The sequence below is a fragment of the Pagrus major genome, chromosome 24, assembly GCF_040436345.1.
Source record: "Pagrus major chromosome 24, Pma_NU_1.0".
Lineage (NCBI taxonomy): Eukaryota > Metazoa > Chordata > Actinopteri > Spariformes > Sparidae > Pagrus > Pagrus major.
In genome coordinates, this window is record NC_133238.1 from 12,297,014 (window position 1) to 12,310,121 (window position 13,108).

The window sequence follows — 13,108 nt, forward strand, 5'->3', positions numbered from 1 at the left end:
TACTGATTAAAAAGTGTTTATTGTGAGTAACAAAATATGATCTTTACTACAACGTGTCATGCAGAGCTGACTCTACTGCAGTTTATACATGTGAAAAACTGAACAGAAACATGGACAACAGAATGTTTACAGCATTTGTAGCTATATAATAATAATTTTATACCTCAGTATCATTAATAACAGGTGTCAGTGTGGATTTAACACAGTCACTTTGGCTTGTTATGAAGCTAAACTACATCTATGATCTACTGTCGTTAGGCTCAGTAGAGCTCTTATAAAACAAGTGCACAAAATATCAAACATGACAACTCATAAGTCATGATGCTTCCATTACTATAAAGTTATACTTTTAATATATTAGAACATACATTCAGAGATTATAATGGCACAATAGGTGACAGGATCCTTATACAATCAGCTCACATTGCAGTTTCCAAAGCCAGAGCTTAATATTCACACTTATATGATGGTTAGTAGATTAATTCCTACATTATTCCACTGAAACCTCCATCCCTCAAAGCCACTATGTGTAAAGAACACTTTCATAACATACTGACACTAATCTGCTTTTATTTTGAAAAAACACATAAGGGCTTTAAAGACACTGACATGTTTATCTATTATATTCCCTCTAATGTGGATACATACTGTGTTTATGTGTGTGTGCACCTGATACACCTTCAGCACATCCCTGTGTCACATACAAGACTAAAGCATTACAGCAAGCGTTACAAGCAATGGGTACTTCTGTCGCGGCTCATGACAGCTCGGTCTGATATACTGGCCTCCCTCTGCTTTGCTGTGAGGCAGCGCTCCGCAAACCCACCACTGATTGGTTCGTTAAATGCCCTGACCTCGTGGTGTGGGACACACAGCAGCACTTAGATGGCCATTGTGCAGAGGATGAACTGTGGATAGGGAGAGCAGAGACAAAGAGTGTCAACAACCACAGAGTCGTTTTGCGAAATCACCCACAGGAGCTCGACAGGAAACACTAATTAAAGCTGCACTCATGCTGAGACGGCAGGTCATTAAAGCAAGGGATGAAGAGCAAAAAGTTGGTTAATTTATCTGTGCACCAGGGACTGTAACAATTAAGTAAGTGGGACCAAAATACCTGGTTTAAATCAGGTGGAATGAGGGGGCTGTACCAAAATTATTAGGGGCCAAAAATGGGGGAGGAAAATGAGCAGAACATGTAGCCCTATACGGCACTTTGGGGCTGTTGATTATGCTAAAGATCAAACCCAAACTGCATCTCCCCCCCATGGACAGGTGATGTATGTCAGGCTGAAACAAGTGACAGGTGGTAAATGTTAAATCAGGGGAAGGATCCAAAGACAGTTTTCATAAAGCTGTGCAGGCTCTAGTGGAACATAAGCTTCATTCTAGTCATTTTCATACAGTCCCTCAGACACTTTGATACAGGCTAAATAAACTGTCGGATGGAGTGAGAGCTACAAAAATAAAACAGGACTTTGTGAGAGGTGGACTTACATCATCATACTGGAAGTTGACAGAGCCCTGATGCATGGTATCTCTCCGCCTGAAGTTGTCTGTAACAGGAAGAGCGAACGTTCACAGCACAATTTCAATAAAGCTAATTTCACAACAGCTGAATGTCACAGCACTTCAGAGATAACACCGGGGATTACAGGTGGAGGAAAACCAGAAGCAATCTCGCTGTCAGTTCACATTTAAAGTCTGCGTCTGCACAGAAGTCGGGTTATTTCTATCCACCACAGATCCCGGCTCTGTGTTTCTTACCTGTGAGAGCTCGCAGTTTGACACAGCAGGCCACGTAGTCATCGAAGAAGATCCTTCCTCCTTTGTTGTAGCGCTTGATGATGGCGTTTAGAGCCTGAGGACTGACACGGTAGCCTGAAAACAAAATGTCAGAGTTACTGGATCTTTTTCTTCTTTCAACATTATTCCTGTGAGGCTGTGAGTGAAAAGAGCAACTTCACACGACTGTAGAGCCCTGCCAAGGTTTTCAGAAAACACTGAAGGAAGTGAGCTGGTATAATATTATGATATCAGTAACACAAGACTTTTGATTTGTATTTGTCAACATTTGGGATCAGGTGCAATTTTAGTGACAATGGCAAAGACTTGATGAGCCAAACCTGAGGAACAAACAGTCACATCTGATTCTGCTCTGATCCTGAGCCATTTACCGACGGGAGGAGAGCTCAGAGATTATTTTTTAGCTTTTGGGGTTAAGACTGGATTCATCTTCACTCCTGTGTATCAACCTGACTGCAGCAGTGATCCACAGTGCCTGGTGGGTGCCGAATGGTGAATGTAGACCTGAATTTAAACACACAGACACACACACTCTTCTTGTGTGCCATTGCTGGCTAACGTTAGCTCATGGCCAATGTACTGAAGTAATCCAGCTGTTTGCGGTGGATAAACACTGCATGGGTGAGGCGAATAAACACAAACGATCCTGCAGTCAAACTGGCTTTGCTGGTGGTTAATACACCATTAAACAACCACCACTGCTGATGAAAATCTACCTGATGCGACTAAGGCACAGATGAGGTAGGTTTAAAAGTGTATTCATCTTAAATTTTGTCTCGTTCTATTCAACTTTTATTATAATGTTTATGAATGTTATGCAAGAAATTTGATTGGCTGAAACTGCTGTTAGATTTGTTGGTTCGGGGCTATAATACTATGAAAAGTGTTACAAAAGTGCATTTTGTCTGAAGTTTTAAAAAAACCGACCTGATCAAAATGCCACTATAAGCCACTAATATTTTTATTCCTCCATCATAACTCCTGCTCTTAAAGGCTGACTGTCAATTCTTGATGAATATATGTAATAAAACATTTGAATATGGAGCACATGTAGTAATGTTTTCCTCTGTTGAACTGTGGATAATATTCAGCATGTGCCTCTACTGTGATCACAAGCATGATAAGTCAGAGACGGATCGCTCTAATCAGCTCATATTAAAGCCTAACTGACTCCTATGAGGTCTAATTAAGTGTCATTAAACATTCTGATCAACATCAGACCCGTCATCTCGATCATGTTAATCATCCATCACGTTAAACTGTTCGACCCCTCACCCATAGAGCTGATTGCCTGACTCATCTCGTGAGGCTCCACAGTTCCGCTCCGGTCCTGGTCGAACATCATGAAGTTCTGCTTCCAGCCGTTCAGAGCGGTGAAGAGCTCCTTGAACTCATTGAAACCCATCTTGCCCGTGAAGTCCCTCTGGCGGACGTGTGGTTAAGATTTAATAACAGCTGACTGAGAGTGGTGAAAGCATTGAGTATGATTGGAAAGATCAGGGCTGGAGGTGTTGATCAGCACACGGATGTTTGTTCTGGTACAAAAAGGATACATCAAGCATTGCGATCATGATCCTGCACGACTCCAGGCTGAATGCTGTGAAGACAACAAAAAAAGTGAAGGATTAGATTCTCGTGGTGGCTCCGTAGGACTCGTGTGATCCAAACATTTCCCATAACTCCAAAAGTCAACATTTATTGAAAAAGGATAGATGTAATCATTTCCAAAGTTCACAACACGTTATTATCTGACAAAATATTCTGCTTCAGTCCATATTTCTTCACATTTACTCTTTAATCCATTAAGACCTGGGGCGCCCATTAAAAATGTGTTCAAACACCTCAGGCATTGTTTGAAAACACCTCCTAAAACCTGAGGGTTTTCTGAAAAACTTGTCAACGTTAACTATAACCTTTATTTCTCAGCCTCTGGAGCAGATGGGAGCTTAACTTTGACTTTGATTGGACATTATTGCTGATGCTCTGATGTTCATTAACAGATCACAGTGCATTTCTTCAGTCACCAGTCTTGAAAGTGAAAACATCATCCAAAACACGCTCACATCGCATCAGGCTCCACAGGGAGAAACATGCAAATGTCGCGCCCGTCACAACTCATGACGGCAGACAATGAAAGCTTCATTCACAAACCTCAATAGAGGCTTCATGACACGACATTCGGTACAGATGAGTCATTTAATTGTATAATCCAATTGTAAACATTGGACAAGTAGCTGTTCAACCCGCTATCATATTAGCAGGCATGCTCACAAAACATCCTGAGGCTAAAAGTTTTATCCTGACAAAAACCTGCTCATACTCAACTGACTGTTGCAGGTAATGTGCTCATGTATCAGTGTTGTGTTAAAATACTAACTAAAAGCTCATTTTGGTGGCAGGGGAGTGATTAAGGATCCAAATCTTAATCTTAATGTACCCAACCTTTTCTCACACCACTTGGTTTAACATTTCATTAAGTGTTAATTAAATAAAGACAAAGTTAAGGCTGATTTCTCTTCATTACCACAATAAATTGGTGCCATATGTAACATTACCCGTCAGCTTTAACTACAATCCCACAGTATCAACATGCAGATGTTGTCTGATGAGAGATACAATCTACTTTTATACGGCAGTTCATTTAGCTGATGATCCTGTTACGGTATAGTCAGGTGCTTTAGAATATATTGTACACATTTATTGTAGTAATTATTTTTCTTTGTGGTTTATCTTTTTATAGTCACAGTACCTGTCAGGTGATCAGTAGGTAAAGGTACTTGTAAGGTGTGTCCCTGCTTTTGTGTCATGTCTGAGGAAAGGCTTGCACCCAAAACGTCACATGGTGGTAATAAATGTTCTTAGGTGTGTGAGGACTTCATGCATGGAACCTGTGACGCATGTTTTAAAATAGTTTTGTATACTATTCATCCTCGTGCTCTTGTAAATTGATAAATCATTTGTTTCACATGAACTCACACAGACATGTCAGCAAACATTGTGCACATTGTCGATGTGTTTCAGCAGTGGTTTAAGAAGCCATCGCTCACTTCCCCTCTAGGGAAACCCCACCTGACTGCTCCTCACAAACTGCAGAGAAATGTGAGAGCCCTCAGATTCGCTACTACAAATCCAAGAGCAAGTGAAGGCATGTTACATTCTTTGGCTGTCAAAGAAGAATAAAACACTCGGCAGCATTAATCCTAACTGAGCGATATAAAATAACTCGCAGGAGGGCTATGATTATGAAGTCAATCATCCTCTTGTGTGGAAGGGAGAGTGGTGAACTTACGAGAGTAGCTGCCGGTGAAACCAGACTGGGTCAGACACCTCTGGAGCTCCTCAGCGTCGACTTCACCGTCCTGCACAGAACAGGAAGCGATATTCAGACATCTTAACTCTCAGAGGGATAAAAAAGGTTTTAAGGAGACTGGTCAAGTGTCAAGTGATGAGAGCAGAAAAACAACAAAATAAGTTATTCTGTTGACATTTCTTCACACTTACCTGGCCTGCGATGGCTGTGAAGTAACCCCACATTGGATCATTGGCGGCTGGTTGTGGGGCGCCGTATGTACCTGGAAAGCCTCCTCCATAGGGGGAGGGATATCCTCCCTGGGCTGGTGCGCCTCCCATTTGCCCACCCATGGGCCCACCCATAGGGCCTCCCATGGGGCCTCCCATGGGCCCTCCCATGGGGCCTCCTGGCATTCCTTGGGGCGGCATCCCCTGAGCTGGCATGCCTGGCATCGGACCCCCATACTGAGGCAAGGAACAGAAACAAGGCAGCTCGATCAACATTTTGTTTCGTACTGTAAGTGCGTCAAAATGTTAAAGTTTACACGCTTTAATGCTCAAAAACACATCAGTTTTCTCATACTGTCCAGTGCTGCAGCTCTGTATTCCCCCTGTCTGAAACACTCTGTTTTAGCTCCCGTCTCTTTAAGGCCGGCCCCCCGAAAACCCAGTCTGCTCTGATTGGTCAGCTCACACACGCCTGAGCTAACACCGCTCACTGCGTCTCTGGTCGGCTCTGACATGTATTCAGCTTCCAGTTAGCCTCACTTCTATAACTAAATTATGTAAATGTGTGACATGGTGACGTAGTGATGTCACAAAGTTACGGAATTAAAAGGCAGGACTACTTCAGGAGCAGTGTTTTCTGTGGGAGAGAGGAGCTCTCGTTGGCACAGACTTAAGGCTTTTTTACTTTTGAGACCATTTACATGCATAAGAACCTAATAGTATATAACACACTTAAGGAACGGGAAAAATCAAAAATACATAATAGGTCTCATTTAAGAATGGGGCAAAAAAGTTACCTTGCATGTTCAGCATCATATAAAATGTGGTTGTGGTGGGACTGAAAGACGACGAATAACACTCCCTTCATTTCAAATATACAAACTTGCCGGTAAGCTTTTCATGCAAATGACTCATTTCTGTTTTGTGTGTGTGTCTGCTTAAAATGCAACCATTTTACAGGACCACTACTATTGTCTCTCATTTGATCATTTTAAGAAGACTATCCCACTTTAAAGCATGCAAAACTTTGGATTTAGTTACTGGTGCTTTATATTAATCATGACGAGTAGTGTGTGAAGCTGACCTTTGACCATGTCACCTCTGGAGGCCAGTTATTGGCTTGATGGTAGGCATTGTGGGTTTGCTAAAACTTACTTTAACCTTCTTAAAACAATCATTTTAAGTCTCACAATGTGCCAATAACTTTTGAATAACTCTCCAGACAGCAGATAAAAGCAGAACAGGGTGTGTCTACTGTCCTTTGGGTCAGAGTGCATTCACCAGGACACTTATAATTACACCAAGTGAGTATTTTGTACTAATCATGTCAAAATAATTGTATTACAGTACGATATATATAGTCCTTTAAGGGGGTTTGGATAAGCACATCACACTGCATGTCAAGCCTCTTCACACCCACACGCAGTGGGCGACAGGTAATGTGGTTTCACTCCTCAACATTGAGGGACGTTCATACCGGAAGACAGAGTTAATGTTAATTTCTGACAACTGTGAGCACAAATATGGCTCCTGAGTTACAAAAGACACTCAAACAAAGCCCCCTACTGTGGTTTTGTGGCGTATGTGTGTCCACATTTATACAGAAGGCAGGAAAACATGTCACAGCACATCTTCGGACAAATTATCGGAAATTCACTGCCACACGAGCCCCGGGCTAGCTTTTTATGCTAACCAGTGCAGCTCGCTAATCACCATAATATCACGGTCACGGGTCTTTTACTCACCCCACCGTAGCCTGGATAAGCCATTTCGTGAGATGGAGCGAGCTGTCACAAGTTTAATATCTTTGAAGTGATTGTCGTTGATTTGTACACGGTGCTAACTTCCGATAAGTCCGAACAGATGCTACATCACATCCGAGCTGTCGAAAGCTGCCGGAAGTGATTGAGTGACCGCGCAGATAAACCAATGAGCGAGAAGGAGTAGGAGAAGCCCCGCCCACCAGCTGCGTGAGTATTTAGGTGCGGCCTTTAGGTACTGCTCGAAAATGTAAGAGATCCTTAAACGACGGTCGAAAAGGGTGGGGAGTCAAATATGTAAAAGCGGGAACACAAATGAAAATAAGTAATGAGATTACAAAAATGTTCAATTCATCAAACTTATTGCCCAATGCGCACCAGCTCCTGAGTGTCATATTTAATTACACTACAGTATACTACTCCTATATGCCATAAAGTTAGGATGCTCCACTTTCCCAGTATTTCAACTCACCCTGAAGAACTCTCCATGTCCTTTCCCTTGCGGCCTTAAAATCGTGTTTTTTACTTTTTAACGGCGGAGATTTCCTGTACAAATGCTTATAATCTCAAAGAAAACCTGCCCGATGCTTTTACAAAGCTAGAGATCCAGTTAACATGTTTCTAAAGCTTTTTAACTTCAGGAAAATGATTTGGGCTGTTCTGCATGGCTTCCTATCACCACTAGATGGTGCTGTTCGGGCTTTTGCTACTGCCATAACTGTATTTTATTTCTACAACTTGAAGTAAAGAAGGTTAATTTGTACAGTAACTTTTAGATAGTGGCAGAGTTAACTCAAACTGCTTTAAAGCATACAACAACACACTGAAAAGCAGCATAAGATACTTCTGAAGTACATTTATGAGAAAATGTTTTCTGCTCAACTTTCTAGGGAATATCAAACTCTCTCTATATCTATTGGTTGTCTGCTTTATTAAGCTTGAAAAAAAAACATATGTTCACAAATCCTGTGTGATTTCTATCTCAAAGGCTGTCATCTGTGATGGGAATTTATCAGAAGCTACAAGGTGAGAATCCACGGCCCTGAAAGTGATCGGAGGAGACACACCTGTCCTGATCTGTATTTCACTCTTCAGTGACACTCCGAGGAAGCGCACTGTGAACTCTACTGTAAAGCAGTGTACTCGGTTATGCAGGAAGCAGGTGGTCAAGGGTGCAGAGGATGTCACAACTTCCTGTTTAACTCTACTGTGATGTCGTGGCTCAGACTTAACCAAACATCTGTGCTGGAAGGTGTCCACTTTCTAACCACAGGGGCATACCGACACCCATGCACTGAAACGTGGCTGTGACAGTCAGATTAGTGAAAGTGTGAGTGGTGCTGATAATGGAGTATAAGGGCATACTGGCAGCTATGAAGGTAAATATGTTGTAATAATATGTGAGAGCTTGTCTTTTGTGAAACACCTGATGCACAGTTTGGAGTCACATGACGGCGTGACTTTTAATATGACAACGTATTATTACAGATTTTAAAATCCCTGTTTTATAAACAAGCAATGCGAATGAGGGATGTGTTATGAGGGATTTCTTCCTGTGCTATTTTTCATTCAGAAATATCTTTTTCTATCTATTTTCCTGTCTGCAAACATGGACTTCTTGACAAAACTGTGACTATTCGGTTGCAAGATTTTCACAGTAGGATAGCAATCTACTGTATCACAGTCTAAGATAAGAAAAAAATTATTATTATCAGTTACAATGACCTTTACAGGAACTAAAACAGAGGGGGTTTTTGCTTTTAGCTGAATAAAAGCGTGGGTACTTGCTGTATGTTTTTCATATCCTCAAACTGAAGTACATGTGTGCACTAACATATGTGCAATAACAGCAGGAGCAGAGTGGTCAATGTGTCTGCGTGCAGACGTAGAAACAGTGTGGAGGTCAGCTGCTGCTACACTACATTAAGCAGATACACAATAATGTAATAGAAGCTTCACTGACCCATTTCTTACACCACCGATTCCCTCACAGTCCCCCAAACAATAACTTCCCAACTCGAACGCTATTCAACCTCAAGCCAAGAATGCAATTATGGCACCGACACTCACACCACATCTGGCGAAATCAAAACCAAGCACCCCTGTTTATCCCTGTGAATAAACACTGGACGACTCCCTGAGAAGAACTGGTTACAGTCAGGGATTTTCAAGTGCCAAATACCCAGCAGCCATTGCAGGGAGTACACAATGTTATGTGCTGTAGTGATGATAAATGACTGTGCGATTAACCTCAGCTCTACTATGTTGTGCAACATTTAACTGATGGAAACATTTTGAACAGGACCTTTGCTCATTGTTTGGAGTCGAACAACAATAATTTTCATGATTTATTACTTGTTTCAGTCATTTAATCAAGCAAAAACTGCAAATATTCCGGTTCTTAAATGCAAAGATTGACCTAAATATCTCTGAGGTTTGAAGATGTCGCCATGCACTCTCAGAACTTAGGATGGACATGGAAAAAATAGTTGATGATTAAAGGGCAGCTCCACCAATATTTAGTTTATCAGTCTTGGAGAGTGTACTGCAAGTGTGAAAAAGTAGTATAAAGCCTTTTGTGGCTCCAGAGGAAGCTGCATGTAATCTGATAAATTGCCTCCAGTGATGTCACTTAGTGTCTAAGTTGCATTGTGGGTAATGTAGGCACCAAACAGTCCACTGGTTTGGACTCATATGGATCATATGTTTACAAACAAATGATCAAAATCGATACAGCAGAACCAGAGATGTCCCCTTTTTTATTCCACACATTCTGGAGCCTACATTACCCACAATGCAACTTCACTGGAGGCAATTAATCAGATTACATGCAGCTTCCTCTAAAGCCACAAAAGGCTTTGTCCTGCTTTTTTCACATATGTTGTAGTACCCCTCAAGACCTGTAAATACACTTTAATGTGGAAAACTGGTGGAGTTACCCTTTAATTGTAGGCTTATTTCATATTTTTAGTATTTTCTTTCTTATTTTTAGTCACTAATAACAAAAATATTGATCTTTAGGTTACAATGGACAAGAAAACATTGTACGGTAGAGTTAAAAACATCCTTGATTGTTACTGTGCTGTACTTTTCTCATTTTATATACAAGAAATAACTTACTAAAAAACATCTGTACACACATTTAAACGACCTTTTCAATCACAGCTCTTTAAAGCATCAACGGTTGTTTTCTTTCTTATTCAACTGTATCGCTCCAATTGGACGAAGTGACACCTATAAACGTTTTTAGTGTCCGCTAAATGGAGGCATCTATGAAGCGATGCTCTTCAAACAAGCCGTGCTGCATTAGGGAAAGCATGCACTGTCTGTTTGTTTGCTGAGGATGTCCGGTGCGAGGGGAACAAGTGCAGAATATGATGTCTATTCCTCATAAAGGCACAGCTTTATATTTGTTAAGCTTTTAACAGGCTTTTAGCATTCACTAGGACTGGTCAGCACTTAGAGTATGTACAAAGAGGAAAACTTCCACAGTCTGTGGCCACATGCACTAACATCGACTTTATTTCCCTCTTGTTTTGAAGTGTGCTTGTCATTTAAAAAATAAAGAAAATACATATATTATTCCTTTAAAATGTAAATACAGTTTGCAAGTTTTTATCTTAAAATTCTCCACCCTTGTGTCCGACAGTCAGCGATATTCTTCTCGGGGTGCCTTCAGGAACGAGACCAAAACAGGAACGTTATTAATGATTATGTAAATACAGTTTGTGCATTTCATGGTATTTACGATGGTCAGTTTATTAGCCTTCGTCGCAGCTACAGCTCTGTGTTATCAGTCGTCCAACAGTTATGTGAAGTCATCTGAGGCAGTGGTGGACATGACAGGAGACATGAGTGTGAAATGTTGGAGACAAGACTAAGTGTCTGCAGCCATGTTAGCCGGTCTGTGAGCTTTGAGCTAAATGCTAAGATTAGCATCATTAAATGTATAAAATATGAAATTAGGTCCCAGGTCTGAAAGTGAAGCTAGTGCACATGCGCCTTAAACCTGCATTCTTTCTAATGACCACCAGGTGGCGACTCCACTGGGTGCAATAAAAGAAGTCCAACTGCACATAAGCTTATGAGAAAATGGCCGTACTTCTCACTTGATTTATAACCTCAGGAAACATTTTCCTGGTGAGTTTATGATCTCAGTCGCTAGTTTTAGGTCTTCTTCAATACGGCATGATGTTCATTGTGTAAATGATGGTCCTATTTACAGTAAAATAGACTATAAAGAAGATTAGCTTGTGATTGACAATCCAATCAGGGTGTCCTCCTCAGCTCCAGCGTCTCGTCCAAATACGGTCACTTCTGGTTACAAAAAACAAAATGGCGACGCTTTAACGCCAAACTCCTGGCTTCAATATGCAAACCAGTGGGTGAAGTCACGGTGGGTTCACACTTCGTCATCATGCTAACACTGACAATGCTATCATGTTAGGCAGATATAATGTTTTCTGTGTTAGTTTAGCGTGTTAGTTAGCTCATTAGCACTAAACACAGAGTACAGGCTGTTGGGAATGTTTTTGTTTTTGCATTTATTCGTCAAAAAGTATTGAACAAAAATACGTTTTGAAAATGGAAGCCTGTCCATTAATTGTTGAGACATTTGACTCAAATCCACTGTTGTCAGTCTCATGCTGGCACTAATAGATAACTATTTCACAACACTGTCATCCCTAGAGGCTAGCATGGTGTAAAAAAGTTGAGCAAAGCTGTAGCATATCATCAAATGTCTTGTGTATTTTGGGCTGTAAAATGGCGGGAACATGTCAAAACACATTGAATTTACTGAATAATTAAGCACATTTACTGCTCGGGAAGTACATCGATGAGATCAATTCAGGAAATAACTTCAGTCCCTAATTTGCCTTATCAAACACGTGACGATCGTAAAGGATAAACTGGCAATAAACTGAGATGGACGAGTTACATAAGACGGTTTCAGCTAGAGTTTTGGATCACGCAGACGGGTAAGCAGCTCAACAAACGGCGCCTGAATGTTCTCAGTGGCTAAGTATAGCAAATGGGTGTATTTAATGAGGCGATGAAGCCAGGAGTGTGTAAAGTTTCGCTGGCCGGTGCCCACAGTACCCACAGGTGACAATTATGGGATAACATTAAATGCGCAAATGTAGTGAGACAGAAGCAGAAGTAGAAAAGTGTCAGAGTCAGCAAACTGACTCGACCATGTGCGTTTCACTGCAACATCTGCGTAAGTTTGCTGATATTAGCTAACATTAGTCTCCATAACATCTGGACATACCAACCCCTGAGTGTATTGTTGAGCGAGGGTGTGTGTTGTTGCTTATGAATTACATGTTTCACTTGTGAAGATAATAATGTGTCATTTCTTCAACCAAACCAAAGTGAGATATATACTCATTTTTGCTGACCGGCAGCTCCTGTGGCTATAGGGGACAATTAAGAGATAATGATAAATGCTAAAATACAATGAGACAATGGCACAAGCAGAGACGAGTCACACAGTCAGGAAACTGACTCAGTAGTGTCAGTTACACAGAAATATTATATATTTGATGAGCTGGCAAAACTCCAGTATACTGAACAAGGGTGTGTTTTAATACTTAAACATTTCATTATGTGTTAGTTCTTATTTCAAATGGTTTTTTAAAAAGTCTTGGTTTAAGGAACAGTTTCAGATCATTTTGAATGAATTCTGGGTGGTTTTCTGTTTTAACTCTTATGTTTTGTTTATTTATACATATTTTTGTATTAATTTGAATTCATTTGGATGACCTCTGTTTCTCTGCATGCAACTGCCAAAAGCTTTTTTCTAATAATGTCCTCAACTCGGTGAAAAATAAATTCTGGTGGTAAAATAAAAATTAATTGTATTTATGTTTTTACCAGGGGCGAAAATCAATTTTGGATGGCACAACTACATGAAAAGAGCAGGGGCATGAGTGTGTGTTATTAATATTATTTAATCACACAGCTTTTTTTACAGTTATATATAAAAGGTGGCAAATCACATTTTTCCTAGGGTGGGGGGG

The 13,108-nt window shown here is 40.8% G+C and overlaps 1 protein-coding gene across 1 annotated transcript; it reads right to left on the bottom strand.

The window, feature by feature from the left end:
* LOC140991983 (sorcin-like) lies at positions 1 to 7,223 on the bottom strand. Its single transcript, XM_073462167.1, has 8 exons — positions 7,071 to 7,223; positions 5,308 to 5,562; positions 5,096 to 5,165; positions 3,360 to 3,403; positions 3,082 to 3,229; positions 1,768 to 1,881; positions 1,498 to 1,556; positions 1 to 908 (listed from the first exon to the last, which is right to left on the bottom strand). Exons 1-8 carry the CDS (start codon positions 7,092 to 7,094, stop codon positions 882 to 884), a joined length of 741 nt encoding a protein of 246 aa, XP_073318268.1. The 5' UTR covers positions 7,095 to 7,223; the 3' UTR covers positions 1 to 881.
* Positions 7,224 to 13,108: the final 5,885 nt, after the last annotated feature.

Excerpts from the sequence above, each read along its gene's own strand:
- LOC140991983 (XM_073462167.1), bottom strand. The coding sequence starts at position 7,094 with ATGGCTTATCCAGGCTACGGTGGG. Across the intron at positions 5,166-5,307 it reads TCACAGCCATCGCAGGCCAG|GACGGTGAAGTCGACGCTGA; the intron begins GTAAGTGTGAAG and ends TGTTCTGTGCAG. Across the intron at positions 909-1,497 it reads TCAACTTCCAGTATGATGAT|TTCATCCTCTGCACAATGGC; the intron begins GTAAGTCCACCT and ends CCCTATCCACAG.